General features: G+C 39.6%; 2 protein-coding genes across 2 annotated transcripts in view; both read right to left on the bottom strand.

Moving 5' to 3' along the window:
- Nucleotides 1-474: 474 nt before the first annotated feature.
- twsg1a (twisted gastrulation BMP signaling modulator 1a) lies at nt 475-8,492 on the bottom strand. The gene is made up of 5 exons (XM_062987841.1): nt 8,071-8,492; nt 6,665-6,825; nt 3,094-3,193; nt 1,409-1,660; nt 475-1,097 (listed from the first exon to the last, which is right to left on the bottom strand). The coding sequence occupies exons 2-5, from the start codon at nt 6,794-6,796 to the stop codon at nt 916-918; spliced, it is 666 nt and encodes a 221-aa protein (XP_062843911.1). The 5' UTR covers nt 6,797-6,825; nt 8,071-8,492; the 3' UTR covers nt 475-915.
- Nucleotides 8,493-10,436: 1,944 nt separating this feature from the next.
- The window catches only part of ankrd12 (ankyrin repeat domain 12), a 30,615-nt gene continuing 21,653 nt past the window's right edge, over nt 10,437-19,398 (bottom strand). The window contains exons 9-13 of the mRNA XM_062987403.1: nt 14,456-18,984; nt 13,509-13,607; nt 13,156-13,299; nt 12,855-12,950; nt 10,437-11,827 (exon numbers count right to left, since the gene is read on the bottom strand). Of these exons, the coding sequence (XP_062843473.1) occupies nt 11,642-11,827; nt 12,855-12,950; nt 13,156-13,299; nt 13,509-13,607; nt 14,456-18,984 (5,054 nt within the window). The 3' untranslated portion in view covers nt 10,437-11,641. The remainder of the gene's footprint in view (nt 11,828-12,854; nt 12,951-13,155; nt 13,300-13,508; nt 13,608-14,455; nt 18,985-19,398) is intronic.

The following is a 19,398-nucleotide window of genomic DNA, read 5'->3' as shown; positions in this document are numbered from 1 at the left end:
ATATAGTTATTACCATACTGATGTATAATAGTAATTGCATCTCATAGCTAATATTTTTTAATAATTTTCTTATTTTATTTTATTCTACTCTATTTTATTTACACTATTTACTGTCCTTACACTGAACTGGAGCTGTAGCCTGGTGGTTAAGGTACTGGTCCAGTAATCAAAAGGTTGCCGGTTCAAGCCTCACAACTGCCAGGTTGCCACTGTTGTGTACTGTAACTGTAATGTAAGTCGCTTTGGATAAAAGCGCCTGCTAAATGCCGAAAATGTAAATGGAGCTGCTTTAACACTCGAATTTCCCCCATGAGGATCAATAAAGGAATCTTATCCTACCTTATATTTATTTACCCAGCAAACACAACTACAAGTTAATTAGCCGCTTGGTGGTGGTAGATATTTTACTAACCCCCAGGGAATTTAGCCATGATGGTAACGTTGAGAGAAAGCGAAGCACCCAGAAACAAGAAATCTGACAAACATGTATTTATTACAATATTAATATGATAGTTATAAATACAAAATGTTAAGCAAATTTAACATGTTATTTAAAGGAAAGAGCAGCATTTGTAGCATAGCTAAATTGTGTGCTATGGTTCTCTGTAATAAAACAAACCTGTTTCCTCAAATCACACTAACAGTAAACGTTTAAAAGCAGCTTCTGGGACAATCAGTAAAAGATGAACATTTGTACTTCTGTACTGTCTTGGAGCACTGTTTATGCAACGGTATGTGGAATGGTAAAAAGTAACTTTAATTTAGCAACATTTTTATTAATTATGGAGAGCAAATAAAAAACAGAGCAGTAATATTAATACATTGAATGTTGGCAAAATAAAGAACCCTTTTTTTTTTTGCATAAAAGCCATTAAATAATAAACAATACCATCCTGACGGTGTGTGTTAGTGCTCCTAAAAGAGACAGTTCATGCATTTAACAGCTTTGCTTCCGTAATCCACACACTCCGGCCCAACACACTCACAGCACGCATTGTGGAACCAGCGATACTTGGACGCTCCCATTGACTCACAATACTGCTTACACTGCCGTATAGACAAGCAGTCGTCGAAATACACCACTGTGCACAGGTTATCTGTAATACAGAGAGGAGATCAGAGATAAACAGCAAAAAGGCAGACCAGAGAAGAACAGAAAACAGTAAGACAAAAATTTAATTTGTCAAAAAAATTAGCTAATATCTGCTTACATGGTGGTCTTTTACTATTTATTATCCTCCGCAATCTATAATCAATAAAGAATCCATAAAGAATAAATTAGATTTCTTTAGTCGTGGGCTGTCAAAATGTACCACCATGTAATCTTTTCTTTTAATTAATATATTGCTATCTCAGATAAACATCCTACAAGTGGTTTACATTTGATCCCTTTTGAGAATTCCAGTACCTTTATCGTCGTGGAGGCCTGGGACGTGAAGCGAGATGTTCTGATGCTGTTGGTCGAGACTCTCCAGAAAGGAGATGAGACTCTCGTGGTGCGAGAGCTCCTCAGACACCGGGAATGACACCACCATCATGTTGATTGGAGTGTCTCCCTCTGTGAGGGCTCTGAAGAGTGATGGGATTGGGGCGTGCAGGTCCTCCACTGTGCTTTTTGAAGTGGGCGGAGTCTCACTGTATTCCCTCGGGTTACACATGCCTACAAGAAACAGATTTAGATGCTGAGGTAAAGTGAAGCAGTCAGCTTAAAGAACACTTCTCTTTCGACTTGTGTAAAGCTTCTCCAACTGTTTCTTAGACCAGAAGAACCTCTGAGATCTAAACCTGCAAATAGCATAGCAAATTTGACTGTTGCACCACCAGTGTTTTTTAAAATAAATATTTTTATGAGGGTGTTTCCTGCTATCCTATAATTAAATCAAAAGGGGGGCACTTACTATTTTTACACTGTGATCTGTGACAGGATTGTATGAAGTTGAGAGTAAGACTATCATAACACAAGGTTTCCTAATATTCCATTTCAAGCCAAAAGCAAACCAGCTGTTTCTGACACCCCTGAGAACTCCAGCTGAGGAACAGTCCTCGCCCTTTCTACATAACCTATTTTCATTTCCTCAGCTTCAAAAGCTGTTTAAAAATCAGTGCCTGATGTTACAAATGCCCTTTGAATTAAATGAGCACAGGGTTCTACAGATGCACAGCAAAATCTTGTGGAAAGTCTTCCCAATGAAATGATTGACATAATTAATAATATTAATAACCTTGGTGTTGGAATGGGATGTTTAACAAAAATCATTGTTAGGTGTCTTCAAACCTTTGGTCATTTAGTGTATGTTAAGGCACACAATCAAATGGCTTCTTCAGATTCACCAAAACATGACATGTGGATTAGATTGACATACTCCCATGACCCCTTACACAGGGACAGTGGTAGCCTAGTAGGTAGAGCTTTGGGCTATCAATTGAAAGGTTAAGAGTTCGAGTCCCAGCTCTGCCATGCAGCGACTGTTGGGTCCTTGAGCAAGGCCCTTAACCCTCTCGGCTCCAAGGGTGCCATGCAATGGCTGACCCTGCGCTCTGACCCCAGCTTCCAAACGAGCTTGGATATGCGAAGCAAGAATTTCACTGTACTGTACATGTGTATATGCATATATGACAAATAAAGGCCTTCTGTTCATATTTTTTGTTAAACCTATACAGAAGTCCACTCTACAGACCCACTGTACCCTGTATGAGTAAGTAAAGCTGGGACGGAGAGTCAGCTTTTGCTGGTTGAGGCACTGGCATAAGTGGTGGAGAAATACAGAGAGCAAAGGGTGATCCATTTACAATTTCTGCATTTAGCACACACGTTTATCTAAATTGACTTGCAGTATACAGTCTAAGCAATTGAGAGTTAATGGCCTTGCTTACGGGCCCAACAGTGGCAACCTGGCAGTGGTGGGGTTTCAACCAGCAGCATTCTGCTTACTAGTCTAGTACCTTAACCACTAGACTACACCTGCCCCTGATCCGTTGTGTCTTGTGTGTTTACACTTGTTCGTGCAGGCGTGTGCTAGCCTGTGGCCCTCTTTGGGCATCAAAGCTTCAACACACCTTGACTGTATTGCTTGTCGATCGTTATTAACTTACCCACACAATCACAGCACTCTTCCCAGAGAGTGCCTAAACACAGCATACACTCTTTACAGCAGGAACAGTTCCCCTCTGAAGGTCGACACTGGCACAGGCCCTACACACACAAGCATATTTCTGTAGGTCATATACATGGAATAAAAGCATTAAGTCTATTTAAAGAACGACTGACTAATACAAACATCAGAAATGTTCATCAACAGAAACTGTCTTTGACCAAATGTCAAATGTCTGCTTAGGTCATTTGGAATGACATGGTCTAAGTAAGGAAAGACAAACATCAGCAGGTCCAAGAGTCAGTGTAAATGAATACAAACCAACGGACATCCAGAAACATCAGACATGTGGACAAATATTGTGAGAGCGCAAAATGAAGAAATGGAAATATAGGCGTAATTCTGGCCTGTTTGCACAAAAGTCATTCATACTGGAGGTAGGACAAACAGTCTAACAGCTGAACACATGTAAAATAAGCAAACTAGGAAAGTAAGCAGCCCGTGACATATTTAGAAATAATTACAGGGGAGAGAAAAGAGAGAGAGAGATGTAGTTCAGTCAAAAAATAGGCTTTCAGATTTGTTAGACTGCTGTAGGCTTGTTGTGGGGTGACGGTTACTCGGTTAGTCAGAGTGAATGAAGTGACGGTTACCTTACTGCTTGGACACAGTTGCATGCTGACCACATGGTATATAGACACCCATCCATGAGATTGTTGGACATACCATTACAAAACCATGGGTATTAATATGAAGTTAAGCAATAACAGTGTCCTCAATTCTGGAAAGGCCTTTTGGAGGATTTTGGAATGTATTTGTAAGAATTTATGCCCATTCAGTCAAGTTGTTAGGTGACGACGACCAACGGTGGTGTCAGACACCAAATACCTTTTTATGGAGCTCACTTTCTACACAGTACTAGTTCAACCATTTAAACCATTTAATTCTTGTAAGACACTGATGACTGTGTATTAATGAATTAAAAACCTAAATAAGCTAATAAACACCATGGTGTCCAAATTTCCCACATTCCAATACTGAGATATTTACCGAAATTACAATAATTAAACTACCAACCATTTTACTACAAGCATTTGTGTACGAACAATTTTCATTATTTAATTATTCAATATACCTAATTAGAGCAATTCAGTTATGCTACTACTGTATATTTAGCATTGTTAATAATGATTCTGAACAACCACAACATGGGCCTGGACATCCACATTAAAGGCTTGCTGTTAAATACACAGTTTGTTCACCCCAGTGTAAAGTTTCTGGAGGAGTTAATAATGATAAAAAGCCTGCGCAGACTCAGTACCGTGCAGACTAAACATGCTTTACTACGTATTATATAAAAGTGAAGTAAATTAGTAAAGGCTAAATTAATAAGGCACTAATGTACCAAATGTGAGGCTGGTAGATTTGTTGGCTGTGTGTGTATGTTATTGCGGGACATGACTGAAGAATATCTGGGTATGTTATACACAAGCCAAGAATCACTCAGCACACAAGCAGGTTAAAAGCTGAGGTAGAAACAAATCTTGTACTGAAACATGAGGCGAACGAGAAAGAACAAAGTACATTCCATAGAGAGGTACATCATTACTCGGCGCTGGAAAAGGATGACAGGAATAACACTGGCTCTATTTTATATTCTTTGCTTCACCACTTTTTCTTCACCTACCCCCCATTTTCTGGGACATTCCATGCTTAGAAAAACTACTGGGGCTCAATATTTGTTAAAAACAGGCTTTTCTGTTTGGTTTTCGGATGTGTATCCAAAAAGGACGTAATAAAGCTGTGTAAAACTGCATTTTCACAGCTAAACCTATAAATTAAATTAGTTAACTTTTTAGGTTATGGAAATTTAAATGTGACATGTACTGTGTTTGGCACAACCAATACTGGATCTGAAAGAATTAAAGTTAAAATAAATGTATTAATAATGAACAAAGAAAAGCCTTATTTGCAATAATTAAACTCATTAGTTTTATTGAAATAAGGGGCTATGGAGGCTTAGTGATTAGGGCTCTAAACTATCGGTTTAAAACTATAAACCTTGCTTTACCAAATTGCCAATTGTGGCTAAGTGGGTAGCACTGACGCCTCACAGCAAAAAGATCCTGGGTTCGATCCCCAGGTGGGGCGGTCTGGGTCCTTTCTGTGTGGAGTTTGCATGTTCTCCCCGTGTCCGTGTGGGTTTCCTCCCACAGTCCAAAGACATGCAAGTGAGGTGAATTGGAGACACTAAATTGTCCATGACTGTGTTTGATATAACCTTGTGAACTGATTAATCTTGTGTAATGAGTAACTACCGCTTCTGTCATGAATGTAACCAGTGTAAACTTGACGTTAAAATCCTAATAAACAAAGAAACAAACCAAATTTCCACAGTTGTGTTGTCGACCAAGGCCCTATTTAGGTGTCTGACCCTTCACTCTGAGCCCAACTTCCTTACAAGCTGGGCTATGTGAACCAATGAATTTCATTGTACTGTATATCTGTGTGCACCTCAATTTTTCCAGTTCTAGAAATGCTTTTGTAGACTGTTTTCCAGTGTAATGCATCACAACCAAATTTTCCTTTAAAATTACTTTTTAGCTTGGAATTTTACAGATGAACAGAAAGGAGCAGACTATTGCATATGGCTAATCAAGGTGTTCAGCAAAAGGAGGAATTATTTCTAAGCAATTACTTTGGGTAAAATGTGTTTATATATTATATATTACAACAGATTAAAATCTAATTACATTTTATTAGCAATTAATAAACTGTATGTCTTGTTTTCTTTTATTTTTTGTCCCTACCTGACATACTACCTGACATACTTTCTACATCCCCTACATACTACTTTTTTCAAATCTTTCCCAACTTCTTCTCCATGCTCAGTTTATTTCTTTTCTTCTCTTCTTTCTGGCTTCATCCACCATAAACATAACATCCAACAGAGATCTGACTCACACCGCCATGCAAACAAATCTTAACATGACTCATGTCCTCCCATGTGAGTCAAGACTTCTAATGTCTAACTAAAAAAAACAGCAGAGACACAAAAAACAACTAATAATATTAAACAAATCCAGATCATGGGGCATAATATAAATCTGATTCTTAAACATGTATTCAGATACATATCTGATTATTTTATGGTAAAAATTCTACAGTCTGAAACTTCACAGGCAGAATGCATATAAGAAACTGGTACTGTTTACACAAGCAGCACAGACAGAGTGTGTAGTACCAGGATTAGCAGATGGTACACATGCAGCAGAGTGTTAAGTCTCATATAGTGCATAGTGTGCAGTATAAATATTAGAGTTAGAAACCCCCCACTTCTATACTGAACAGTGGTTCTGTGTCAGAATTGTACAGCACCCCAAAATGGCTTTCTAAGTTTAAATAAACACCTATTTTAGGTACTTGGTCATGTGGTTTTGGGCACAGACAGTCAGGACGGATTGTGTTTCACTAAAAAAAAAAAAAAAGAACCCTCTTTTATATTTTTAATTTCAGTTTAAGTATTCTAATAGACTAATGAAGACTAGTTCTGAAGGTCTGTCTCAGCTTACTTGTAAGAGGCACTTGCTGACATCACTGGCACACAGTGCTTTATTGCAGGCATCAGTCAGAGAGATGGCAGAGATCAGGAGGAGAAGTAAGGAGACGGAGGAGAGATTGAGGAGAGCCGACCTCATCCTCATGACCCCGGTGCGCACACGGTCACACACACCTACAAAGCAAACATAGGATAAAGTTTATTGATAAACTAGGGTAGCCTGATCTGATCCTAAACAGCAATAATCGTTGCAATAATGTTTGTTTATTAGGACTTTAATGTCACACTTTGGTTACATTCATGACAGGAACAGTAGTTACTCGTTACACAAGATTCATCAGTACAAGTTCAATATCAAGCCCAGTCATGGACAATTTTGTATCAAATTCACCTCACTTGTGCATTTTTGGACTGTGGGAGGAAACCGGAGCACCCAAAGGCAACCCACGCAGACACAGGGAGAACCACTAAACTTAAAAAATACAGTACCAAGGAGTGCAACCACATTTTAATAACAAAATATAAGATAAATATATTATGTCATATATTTATTGTATATATTAATGTATTATGTTTCCAACTACTGAGAGCATGTAGGGCGGCACGGTGGCTCAGGGGTTCGATCCCCGGTCCTGGGTTCGATCCCCTGGTGAAGCGGTCTGGGTCCTTTCTGTGTGGAGTTTGCATGTTCTCCCCATGTCTGCGTGGGTTTCCCTTTGGAAACTCTGGTTTCCTCCCACAGTCCAAAGACAAGCAAGCGAGGTGAATGAGAGGTACAACATTGTCCATGATTGTGTACTTGTGAACTGATGAATCTTGTGTAACCAGTAACTACCTGTTCTGTCATGAACGTGACCAAAGTGACGTTAAAATCCCAATAAATAAATAAGAGCGTGTAAAAGTAATATTTGTAAAACTACACTGCAAATGATATTTGAAACTCATGAAGTATCATTGAGTGGTACCAATAACATGGTAAACTGAATAAGTCTGAAAATAATATTTGATCATTTTTAGAAGTGCTCCAAACCCAAATACTGAACTACATTCACTATCATTTCACAACATGTGCTGCCCAGTCTTTTCTCAAAAACATCCCATTGTACCCCCTGACAGAATTTAGGCACAATTATATTCAAATTGTGCAACAGGTTATAATAGAAATTTAAAACAGAAACAAAGCATTAAGTGCATATATAATCAACAATAAGCTTTTGATGGAATAGGCTACTTATTTTATCCATTGTAGGTATGTGCACAAGTATTCTTAAGCGTTACCTATTCCCATTATACAGTGTAAACTTGATTAGGGTGTTTTACAGTGAATTTATCGACAGTACAGTAGGAACGATGCTGCTCTCCATCTGCTGTAATGAACCATCAGTTAGAACAATAGAATCATCCAGGATCTGATCTTACCGTGCAGATCTGGATCTAGCAGATCGGTTTTACTTTTAAAGCGTCCTTCACAAGTCTGGTCGCTTCTTTTTCCGCCTGTGGAAAGTGATCAGACGAAAAAACAGACGATCTGTAAAGACACTCCAAAAATACCAGCAGATTTAAGAGGCTGAACAGTCCAGCATGAAGCCACGAACATGAGAAAGTCCAGCATGAAGCCACGACGCTGAGCGGTGGAGCATCACCGACGCAACATGTCTTACTGGATCACTGCAGCACCAAAAGAGAGAGAAAAAACGATTATATTCGTGACCAAACACTTCCATTAAGAACTTGGTTTATGGATACAGATGTGGTCAGTCATAGGCAGGAGTGGTGGAGCTTATTTCTCCCACAGTGTTGGGTTACACTTAAACTTATGCACAAACCAAATCTGAAGCCAGTCTGGATTTCTATGAGCGGATTCTAATAGAATGTTCTAGTAACACTTCTCTATTCTCCAAGTGGAGGAGCAGTTTTACCACAGACACATTTTCGCATAAAGCAACTTTATAAAGCTCTTTCACGTCTTTGTGATAACACAACACGATAACATTACTCATAATTATTTAATAATTAAAAATATTGTTAACTTTTATAGCTACATATTCATGTATTTATAGTAATTGAACGATATTTTCATTCTAAATGGTTACAGAAGCTAGCTACTTAACCAATATTAGACTTGAGCTACATATAAACATGGCTATATTCTTCGTATTTATTATATAATATTGGCTGTATTTTTCATGAGCTTTATTCAGGGCTTATGAAAAAATAAAACACTTAAAATTCAATGTGCACTTAGGCTACTTATTATAGCACAGAGCTAACCATAACATTCTGTAATACTGTATGATTGGGCTACAATTTAGTTGAAGTAATTAACACAACCACAATAACTTTTTAAGGCAAATTCAACAAAACAAAAAACCAAGTATTTAATCACTTTTAATTTTGTTATTTTATATACTTCCAAAATATGTCTCTACTATTATTTTAAGCTTTTGTGTATATTCATAACCATGAATAAACTTATGGTTAAAACCCATACATTCATAGAGAAAATGCATAGGTTAAATAGAAATATTGATAATTATGAGATAATGAGATAATAATGCTGCAAATAAACCATTTAAATTGTACCTGGTTTCTTTGTAATACATTTTTTCACATCAGTGGCGGTCATAGTAAGGTGAGTAGCTTAATGATTTGGGGGAAAATTTTTTCAACTAGAATAGAAAAATCTACAGAGCCATAATTGACCTTTTTGTCATTAGAGCTTGTTTAATAGTCCTTACGTGGAGAGTTAACTGAAACATAAATGGTCCCCAGATAGGTATGCCAGGCTAACTGTAAAGAATATAAAAATTCATCAGCAAAGAGGTGGAGGATGAAGTGAAAACTGCAGGAAGGACAATTAGACATGCTAGTAAATCATAAACTGCACTGCAATAATCTCCATTCCTACACTAGACACAAAAGTTCTGTTAGAAAGCTTTACCACCAATGCAACGACTATTTCATTTACAAAAATATACATACATGTAATCTCATACAGTTATAGCCGCACTAATATTTGCTCAAACATCTATACTTGAGAAAAAGAAGCATGACAAGCATACGATTATTTTACTAAGCATGTTTTTATCTTTTTAAAATTAAGTCCTGAATAAGGTAATGTAGAATATTATTATTATTTTTTTTTTTTAAATAAGTGATTAATCAACTGTGTCAGAAATCTCTGAAGTAATGCTGGAGATTCACCCAACTCTATCTGATGAATAAATCAGATATAAAAAATATCATAAAGTCTGTAAAAAAATTGGAGCAGATACCACTTATGGCTAGGAATGCTGTAAAATGTTTAAAAATTAAAAAAGAAATGAAAAACTAAAAGAGCATTCAGGAAACACCTAGTTCTTAATAATCGAGGAGTGTGTTTCTTTATTCAGGACCATTAAGATTGTATTTTAGACTAGTAACAACAAATGCCTTGTACGGTTGCACAGCTTTAGACATTAAACACAAAAAATGCAAATAGATAAACTGCTGTCTCCAGTCACCCAAACATTTATTAAGTGCTGTTGAAGGTTAAGCCATTTTTAGTCAGAATTTACATCACATGGCTTTAAGCTTTATCTGGTGCATCACTTACCATCCCAACTATCTGGTTTGTAAATAGTTACGATACACAATTTAGGTACAAAAAAAAAAATCCACAAAGGCATTACCATATGTAATAAACTGAGAAGGGCAGAAATGATTGTCACAGTTACAATATTGTGTAGAAAAAATAATAACTCTGGTTCAAAGCCATTTAAGAAACAAGATGCACAACAGAGGAATTCACAACCAATAAAATTTATTCAGTTATATATTACAGTTATGTACATTGTCATGTAACAAGTAAATATTAAAATAGACATATTTTTAGAACATCGTTCAAAAGGCATTATGTTGTAAAAAATAGTTTTTTTTTTGTTGTGATCTCACATTAAAACTGCAAAAGTAACTTTTTTTTTGTAATGAACAGACACAACAAACTCCTTTTCTCTTCATGTGTGCAAGACAACAGGCAACACATGAGAGCCGAGTGTTACTAAAAGACGACAGAGGCATGAAAAGTTGGACCACGTACATAAGCCTCACCACAGTACAGCTTTTCAGAAAAGAAGTACAAACCTGCAACGCATGCACAGCATTGAAATCACAAGTCAAAAACACCTGCTGTGATGATGAATTGAGAAGAAAACGAGTAGTATAAGAAGGAACTTAACAAAACAAACGCAATTCTAAAACACATGCTTAAAGAGTTAAGCCAACATCAACAACAGAGAGGACACGCAATATATAACCAACTTTGGTCCATTAAACATTTGACAAAAAGTTTACAATCAAAATATCTATTACTTTAATTATGCTTCCTTTCTGTTATTTTCTCTTTTTACAAGTTAAAAACAATAATTACATGACTATTTACAAATGCACAATTGGTATGTATAAAATAAGTTAAAAAATGAAAAACACAATCTATACAACATGAACACTCACTTTAGAAACAAGCTCCACTTTTTTTTCCCTCCACAACACCCACCCTCTCTGCCTAACCCAACTCCTTCTGGTCATTGAGGGTAGCTGCCACCCTCTGCTGGCTGGATCTCCTCTGTGCCTGCCTGTGGTTCTGCGGCTATGCCAAAGAGGCCGTATAGTTAAGTGCATTTTTGTTTCAACCTAATCCCAACCACTAAGAATCGATGTTCAGACAGGATTCTCAGAAGTGCAACTGGACCAGGTAAGTGTAGCAAAACAAGAGCTGACACAGGGAAAAGTAACCGGACCTTCAGAGACGCAATGCTGGGTCTAGGAGCTGGTACAGAACCGTCTCCGAGATGAACTGATGTTCTTATTTTAAATTATTAATACATATTATTATTTCCTCTGAAGTGTCTGATGATATGGTGCAAGACCAATACAAGTGCTCTGCGTTTCTCTGCTCCACTCGAGTCCTGGGGAGATTCACTCATTTGATCTGAGATCTGGTTCACTGCTGTTATATCGGCGTGAGGTCAAAATCGTCGTTGACCTCCACGAGTGGGATGTGGAACTCCGGGATCTCGAAGATGCTGGTCGACTTGTAGGTAGCAGGGTCGAGCTCTTGAAGCTTCAGCTGCCACTCCAAACGCTGAACGGCATTGAGAGCTGCTGCCTCGTGCTGTTGCCTCATTAGAAGACATGTCTGAAATAGATAGAAAAACACAGTGGCAGAAGAAAAGAGGGAAGGGAGTAAATTAATATAAAATTGGGTCTATTATATAAACTTATATATAGTCAACTTTTTAATACATCGATTTAACAATGGCCAGATTTGTAAAAATGTCTGTGTGAGAAACCACGTGTGATTTTAAATAAAAAGGTGTTAGTGTTTTGTGGTTGCTGTTACTATAGACTAGTGCTGTCATACACTAACCACCTGATGGGATGCATCACTAAATGTACACTATGCTGGGAGCCAGGACACTGAATAAGTGAGAATAGAATACACGCACTGCCAATGACAAGCTATACTCACAGTAACGAATAGTTGCAACCTGTAAACAGAGGACAGGTTTAAATTTGCACTTCACTGATTAGTTAGGTTTAGAATAAGTTTATTAATTATTTTTTTGTAATTTGTTGGATAAAAAACTGAATGAATGGTCTGTTTTTCTTAATGGCTTCCATTCAGCACTGATAGTACCTGTAATAAGAAACTGTCGCCACCCAGCGGAAACATTAGTAACTGCAGGCTGCACTTCATTCCTGCTGTCATGAACATTAATAACAAGTCTATTCAAGCTTTATGCTCAATTTTAGAATCGGGTCATCATGCCAGCCCCCAGGCTCACTCAGAGTAAACCACAGAGTAGAATTTTAAACTCTGGAGCTTGTCCAGTTTTTACTATTGTCAAAAAATACTGAACATACATAAGTCTAAACATAAGTACGAGTGTGAAACTCCCATAATAACTATACAGACATTCTACATTTATGGCAATTAGAAGACACTTTTACTCAAAAAGACTTACAGTATTCACTAAATACAACAAGTTAGGGTTAAGACACTTGCTCAGGGTCCAACAGTGGCCAACAGTACCTTAACCACTGAGATACCACTGCCTTGCCAAACATTTACACCCCATGCTTTTTCATTAAAGCCACTATTAGAAGTCAGAACATGTTAAAAGTTAAAAACTGCTTAAGATTTTCATTTTTATATTTCTTACCTTCAACTTGTCAAATTTGTCATCAACATCCTGAAGCCAAGACATGAACTGCCGTGCATTAAAGCGATCCCTGACTGATGTCTTTCCATCATCTCCCTGCCAAAACAAGACAACTGATTTGAGAATAATCATTTTGCAATGAGCAAAAAAAATCACCGTCTGAATTCAGAGACATTTTGAAAGAAATAATGGGGATCACTGGGATTAATTCTAGACTAAACAGGGTAGAGATGCTATAATTGTTGGCTTATTTTACCACAGAGGAGTATATAAAAAGAATAGTTAATAGAAAGCTACTTGCCTGTACATCCTGGGGCATATTGTACACTTCTGCATCCAGCAACACTGTGCAAGCGCTAAAAGGAAGCGTCTGGTTAGCCAATGTCCTAGCAGCCCGATAATGGACACGCAGGACTTCCTGCTCATTGGACACAATCAGTTTTTCCTGTAATATGTGCAAAAACACAGTAAGTAACATTCATGTCTGTTGGATCAAATAAGCATTTTCTGTTTAACAAGCAGCTTGTTGTTAAATCAAGTATCACAGGAAGAAAAACACTTAAATGTAAGTGCTGGAATCCAGTGAGATCACATCACTTGATTTATCTACTTGGGTAAATCAACAAGGAAATGAATTTAGAGATAGCCACTTACCCTTTCAATGCTGTGCTGCAGGCGTAGTTTCATGCGCACAACCTCTTGCTGTTTGAACATCTCCTTTAGGGGTTCAGGTAGTGAAGGTGGAGGAGTTATCTAATAAAATAATACATGTATAAATTAACATTATTCATTATGTATTTAAAAAAACTGACTAGACAATATTGATTGTTGTCTTTCAGTCTAAAATGATGTTGGGAACCTTATTTAGAATATAAAATAAACACTGACTATTGCTAATTTATTAGATATACAGATTTTCATTTCTGTAGCTAAATGGAACACATCTAGCAGTCGACTGCATCTTTTCACCTGCACGAGGCGAGTTCATATGCGGATCTGCTTTGCACATGGAGAGTCACACCCTGATCTGAGCAGGTGCCATAAGTCAGCCAGCAGAGGTCGTGATTGCGTCAGTTAGGAGATATCTCTTCCGGCACCCTCCCTGAACAACGAGCCAATCATTGTTTGTGTAGGCGCCCAGCCTGCCGGTAGCAGAGCTGAGATTTGAACTTGCGAGTTTGAAGTTCGAGATGTCAGCTCTGGTGTGCTAGCCACTGCGCCACCTGAGCGCTCCGTTATGGGTTTTCAGCCACACCTGTGCATTAGCATTTTTTGGGTCCATTCATGACATGACGGGTTACACATGATTCATCATTCAATGTCAAACACCATTACAGCGATTCTGTATCTCCAATTCACCTAACTTACATGTCTTTGGACTGTGGGGGAAAAACTAGAACTCCTAGAGGAAACCCATGCATCCTCATTGGGAGTACATGCAAAGACCGCTAGACCTGGGAATCAAACCTTGCTCTGAGGCTACAGTGCTACCCACTGAGCCGCCCCCACAATATGCAATGCGTGTACCTTATAAAATGGTACATCACTAAATACAAGGAATCAAAACTCAAATCTAATAGTAAGCAATAAATATGACTCACAGTTGGAATACAGAGCTTGCTCAGGGGGTTCCCATCAAGCAAGTACGACCCATTGAAGGTGACATATTCATCGTAGTACTGCGGTGCTTGAGGAATGACATTACACAGCACCTTCCTCTTCTCTTCAATCTTTTTGCGAATGTGCAGGAACTCGAAATATGGATTAGCCCTTTCGGTCTGATAGGGCTCAATTTCCTCAAGTTTTAAAGCATCCACAATTGCCGCTAAAGACTGCTGGGTCTTCTCCTTAATTTGCTGGGCTGAAAGGTGTGCTTGAGCCGGAGGGGAAATTTTGGGCATCTTTCGTTTCCTTGGATGGGTCACCTGGACGTCAACCTCATCATCCAGGGGTTTCGCTTTAGACCTGGCTCCAGATGAGTCACTGTCTCGGTCGACTACAGACAACGGGGAAGAGCTTCCAGAGGTTGCTCCGCTCAGTAGTTCTGTCTGAGAATCAAGCTGAACACAAGAGGTGCCACCCTGGATTTGATCCCGGTCTGGTGGAGCCTCTGGTTTGGTAGGTTTCTCCTCAACAGTGGGCTGGTCTGACATCTCTATATTGTCGTCCGGCAGATTCTGAGTCTCATCATCGGAAGTTATTGCTTTCTCCGTCTTTGTCTCCGCAATCAAGTGCCTGTTGACTTGACCCTCTTCAGAGACTTCCATTGGCTCCTCAGATGTCCGTTCAGGAGAAGCACACTGAGAGATACTTTTAGATGTCGAGACAAGCAATGCAGGTTCATTGTTCTTTGAATGTCCATCACTTGCACCCAAATTCTCATCGGACACCCTCATTTTATATTGTTCTTTAGAACCCAAATCACCAGTTTCTTTAACCGGAATTGAATCTTGAGCCTCATCCTTTGCAGACAGCAGCAGTCCTTTGGAAGGCTCCTCAGAACTTATTAGTGCTGTGCTAACTGATGGATCTGTGCTGCTCATCAAATCCATTTTACTCTCTTCTGATAAATTCTCCATACTGGTGTCTTCTTCCATACTGTGTTCAGGATTCGCTACTTGACTTCTTTCTTTTTGCTCTGCTCCTGAAACTATATCTGTTCTTGCAGAGTGGTCACTACTGGACACTGAAACAGCATCCCATTGCAGGCTAGTGGAGCACTGTGGCTCTGAATTCACACTTGATGCAACATGGGACACAGACGTCGATAAAGGATTCTCGTTTGAGTGTTCAGTCACTGTTTTTTCGAAGCCGTCCTGCTGACCCTGTATACTGTGCTCTGGTGGAGTATCAAGGTTAAGCTTGCTGACCTCTGCTGTAGTTGGCAGAACACTGCTGGCTTGTACAAGGTCCTTTGTGTGAGGATCTTGGGGTGCAGATCCAAACCGGCTGTTTACAGTGGCACTCTCATCCTCAACACTGGTAGAATGTTCGGCTACAGGTACATTACTGAGGGCTTGCGCTGCCAATGTGTTTTGACAATCCTGTGTAGCCTCTGAACTACCCTCTCTTGGCTGGATTTTGCCAGACTCATCACTAGATTGCGATATGTCGCTAACTTTTTGAGATTCCTCAACCAAGCGGTCTGGTTCACATGTAGATGCTTTAGTTTCCTCATCTAGAATAGCCCTCAAGTAAGACGACGGGTGTCTGTTCGCAGGTGCTGTCCGCGTTATGTCAGGAAGACTGTTCATATCTTTATCAAAGACACTTGGTGATCTGGAGGACTGAAGTACGAGGGAAGACTGCAGCAAAGGTGGCTGAGAATCAGAAGCTTCCAGGTTGAGGTCGGAGTCATACTCTGTAGTCCTCGGCGTTAGAACGGTAGTCTGGCAGGAATCCTCCGAGCTGGCTACCGAGATCATGGACACTGATCTTGACATGACCATGGATTTTTCACTGTCCGGCCTTGGAGATCGATTCAGGCTATTTTCTACTGGGACAGCTTTTCCAAGACAAGACAGGTTCCTTGCATCTAGTGAAAGTGTCCTTCCACAGGTGGCATCCTTTAGGTTCTTCTCACGACTGTAACCTTCAGGAGTCTCAGAGCTTTTGGAACGCATGAGTTCTTTATTGGCACATGCTTCGCTGGTGGGCGTCCTCGTTTTATCTTTGTTTTTTTGCTTCCCAGAGTCGCTCACTGGCCGCTGCTTGAGCCGCTCCCTCTCTTTTTGCTTGATCTTCTCCAAATGCTTTTTGTGCCACTGCTCAATTTCCTGGTCCTTAAGACTAAGCATGCGCTCGAAGCTGGTTTGCATGAGGTCATCGTTAACCAATCTTTTCTCTTTGGGACGTGCATCTTTTTGCGCAGGTGAACTTTTAGGCTTGGACTCTGACTCAACAGGTCTTGCTTTATAGAGTTTGTTGTCCTTGCTCTGCTGTGATCTTTCTCTATCCTTGTCCTTTTCTTTAAGCCGGTCGCGCTCCCGATGCCTATCAGAATCTCGATCGCGGTCTGGTTTGTGTCGGTCTTTCTCGGGTGATTTCATAGCCTCGTCTTTTGATTTTGTGGTTACTGTTTTATTGCTCTCAGATGTGTAGCCCTTTTTATCTTCCAAAAGTAGTTTAAGATTAGAACTTGATGAGGAAAGAGTGGCTTCTTTGGATTTTTCCTTTCTCCTCTTGTCATAGTCTCTTTCTCTTTCTTTAATTCGTTCCATTCTGCTATGATCGCCAACTTTCTCAGGAGCTTTTGCTTTCTTTTCAGAACTTGTTCTATCTTTGTGCTCACTTGAGGAGTGCTCTCTTTCTGTCCGATCTTTCTCGCTTTTTCTGTCGAGCTTATCCTTGCTCTTCCTGTTCTCCTCGTGCTTTTTGGTAACAGGCACAGTTTTCATTTTGTCACTCTCCTTGTGGCTTCGATCACCAGACGAGTATGACGTGCTGGTTACTCTGTCCTTTTCTTTCCATCTATCTGTGGAGTTGTGGAAATCAGACCGGTCTGCTAGATGCTCTAATTTTATTCTCTTTTCTTTGTCTGTTTGTTTTTTCTCACATTTATCAGCTTCTCTATCTTTTGTGGGCGGCCGTTTATCGCTCTTGTCCCGGCTGCTTTTCTCTGAGGTTTCAACCTGATTTTGACCAACCGAGTCTCCAGTAAGAGGCTTTTCTTCTACCTCCTCTTTTACATTGATAAGTGAGTCTTCAGGCTTTCGTAAAAGACCTTCCGTTCTGTCGTCATTTTCAGCCCCTTTGGCATCCTTTCCTCTTTCTTCTCTGTAGGATGAATCTTTCCTCTCTTTTTTAATAAACCTGTCTTTCTCACGTTCATCTTTTTGTTTTTTCTCCTTATTGCTGCTGCTGCTGCTTGAATGCTTGTCTTTGAACGTGCTCTTCTCTTCTTTAACTGGTGACGAGTCAAGAGACTTTTGAGGAGAACAGCTACCTGGTGTATCGCTTTTGCTTACAAGTTCATCATTCTCATCACTTTGGAAGAAGTTCTCTTTCCAAAACTCCCGATCGAACTCCATGTTCCTGTGTCCGTCCTTCCGTATTTCTTTTTGGCGGTGCCGATTCCTCTCAGACTCGTACTCTTTTCTGTACTTGTCCTTCTCTCTGTGTTTTAGCTTATGCTTCTTTACAATCTTGCCGTCTTTGTCCGCCTTCCTAAAGATGCCGTCTGAGCCGTCCATGCTGTTAAAGGGACTCGAGCTTCCATCGTCTGTATCCAAGCTGTTGTCCTTAAAGTGATGTTTGCTTTTGTCCTTGTGTTTACAGCCCTTACTACTGGAGCCTTCGGTGTAGTCGGAATCTGTGTAGTGGTTGTACTTGACGCTTTCCATGGGGCAGGATCCATCTCCACTGGAGACAAAAGTCTTAGCATTTTCCTGCTTTAATGGAGTCGTCTGCTTGTCAGTTTGGCTGTTGTTGAGCTTCGGCGACTTCACAGAGGACAGGTGAAAGAGGTGCACGGACGAATCATCCTTTGGGCTGAAGGACATTTTGAAGGAGTCTTCTTCTCTAACGTTTTTATCAGAGTTGTCAGACACCGTCACTGAGGAGAACAGAAGAGATTTGCTGTTCTCTTTTCCGTCCTCTCGAACCTCCTGATTTTCCTTATTTTTACTTTGGCTCTTGTTCTTTTTCTTATTAGCTTTGCCTTTTTCTCCAGGTGTGAGATTTAAACTTTCTCTTTTGGTCCTACCCTCCGTTTTGTGAGCGTCGTTGCAGACCGGCCTGGTTGGCGAACACTTTCGTTCGGACGCCGTCTCAGTTTCATCCCCCGAACTGTCCGAACTGCAGTACAGGACCCGGGAAGCTTTCGGCTTTCTCAGCTTGCACGATGACACTGACTGGTCGCTTTTGCTGGACTGTTTGGGTGTGTGATGGTTTTGCTCCTTCTCCTCTTTTTCTTTTTGCCGCACCTCTCGTCTTAGGATGTGCCTGTCGTTCAGTGATTTGTTTAGATCGTCCTCCTCTTCCTCGTCCTTGAACTCGTACTCATCCACGCCTGATGCTGATGATGCAGCCTTTGCTGTGGTCGATTTGCTGTCAGAGTCCTTCTCAGTGTCAGAGTATTCCATATTTTCTTCTACACTGGAGGGGTTCACTGATGGAGGGTTCTCAGAATCTGTGACATGGTATAACACAAAAATTACACAGTGGAAATCATAACATTTTGCCATTTTTGGTTCATCATTTGGTTAATTTTTGGTTTTTAGTATATCATAATTAGGGCCCTACTAAATTCACAGGAAAATGTGCTTAATTTCACAAACCTCGTTTTTCAAAAATCTCAGATTTCACAGATTTTTTTCCCACATTAAGCTGTTGTAAAATGTTTTAAGCAGATAGGAAACAACCATTATTACAGAATGGAGGTTCCAAAGTCCAACACCCAATGTGATGTGACTATAGCAGTATAAAGAGAGGCCCACAGTTCTGTTCCTTGTTCTTCAGTTCATAAACTACTGTAAGAACCAACGATCGTGCCAATAAATTTTCTAATTCAGTCAACTGTAATTTTACACTAAGTCATTAAATA

Source organism: Trichomycterus rosablanca, chromosome 25, assembly GCF_030014385.1.
Source record: "Trichomycterus rosablanca isolate fTriRos1 chromosome 25, fTriRos1.hap1, whole genome shotgun sequence".
Classification (NCBI taxonomy): domain Eukaryota; kingdom Metazoa; phylum Chordata; class Actinopteri; order Siluriformes; family Trichomycteridae; genus Trichomycterus; species Trichomycterus rosablanca.
Note: the sequence above shows the minus strand (reverse complement) of the source record. Positions and strands in the feature narration are given on the sequence as shown.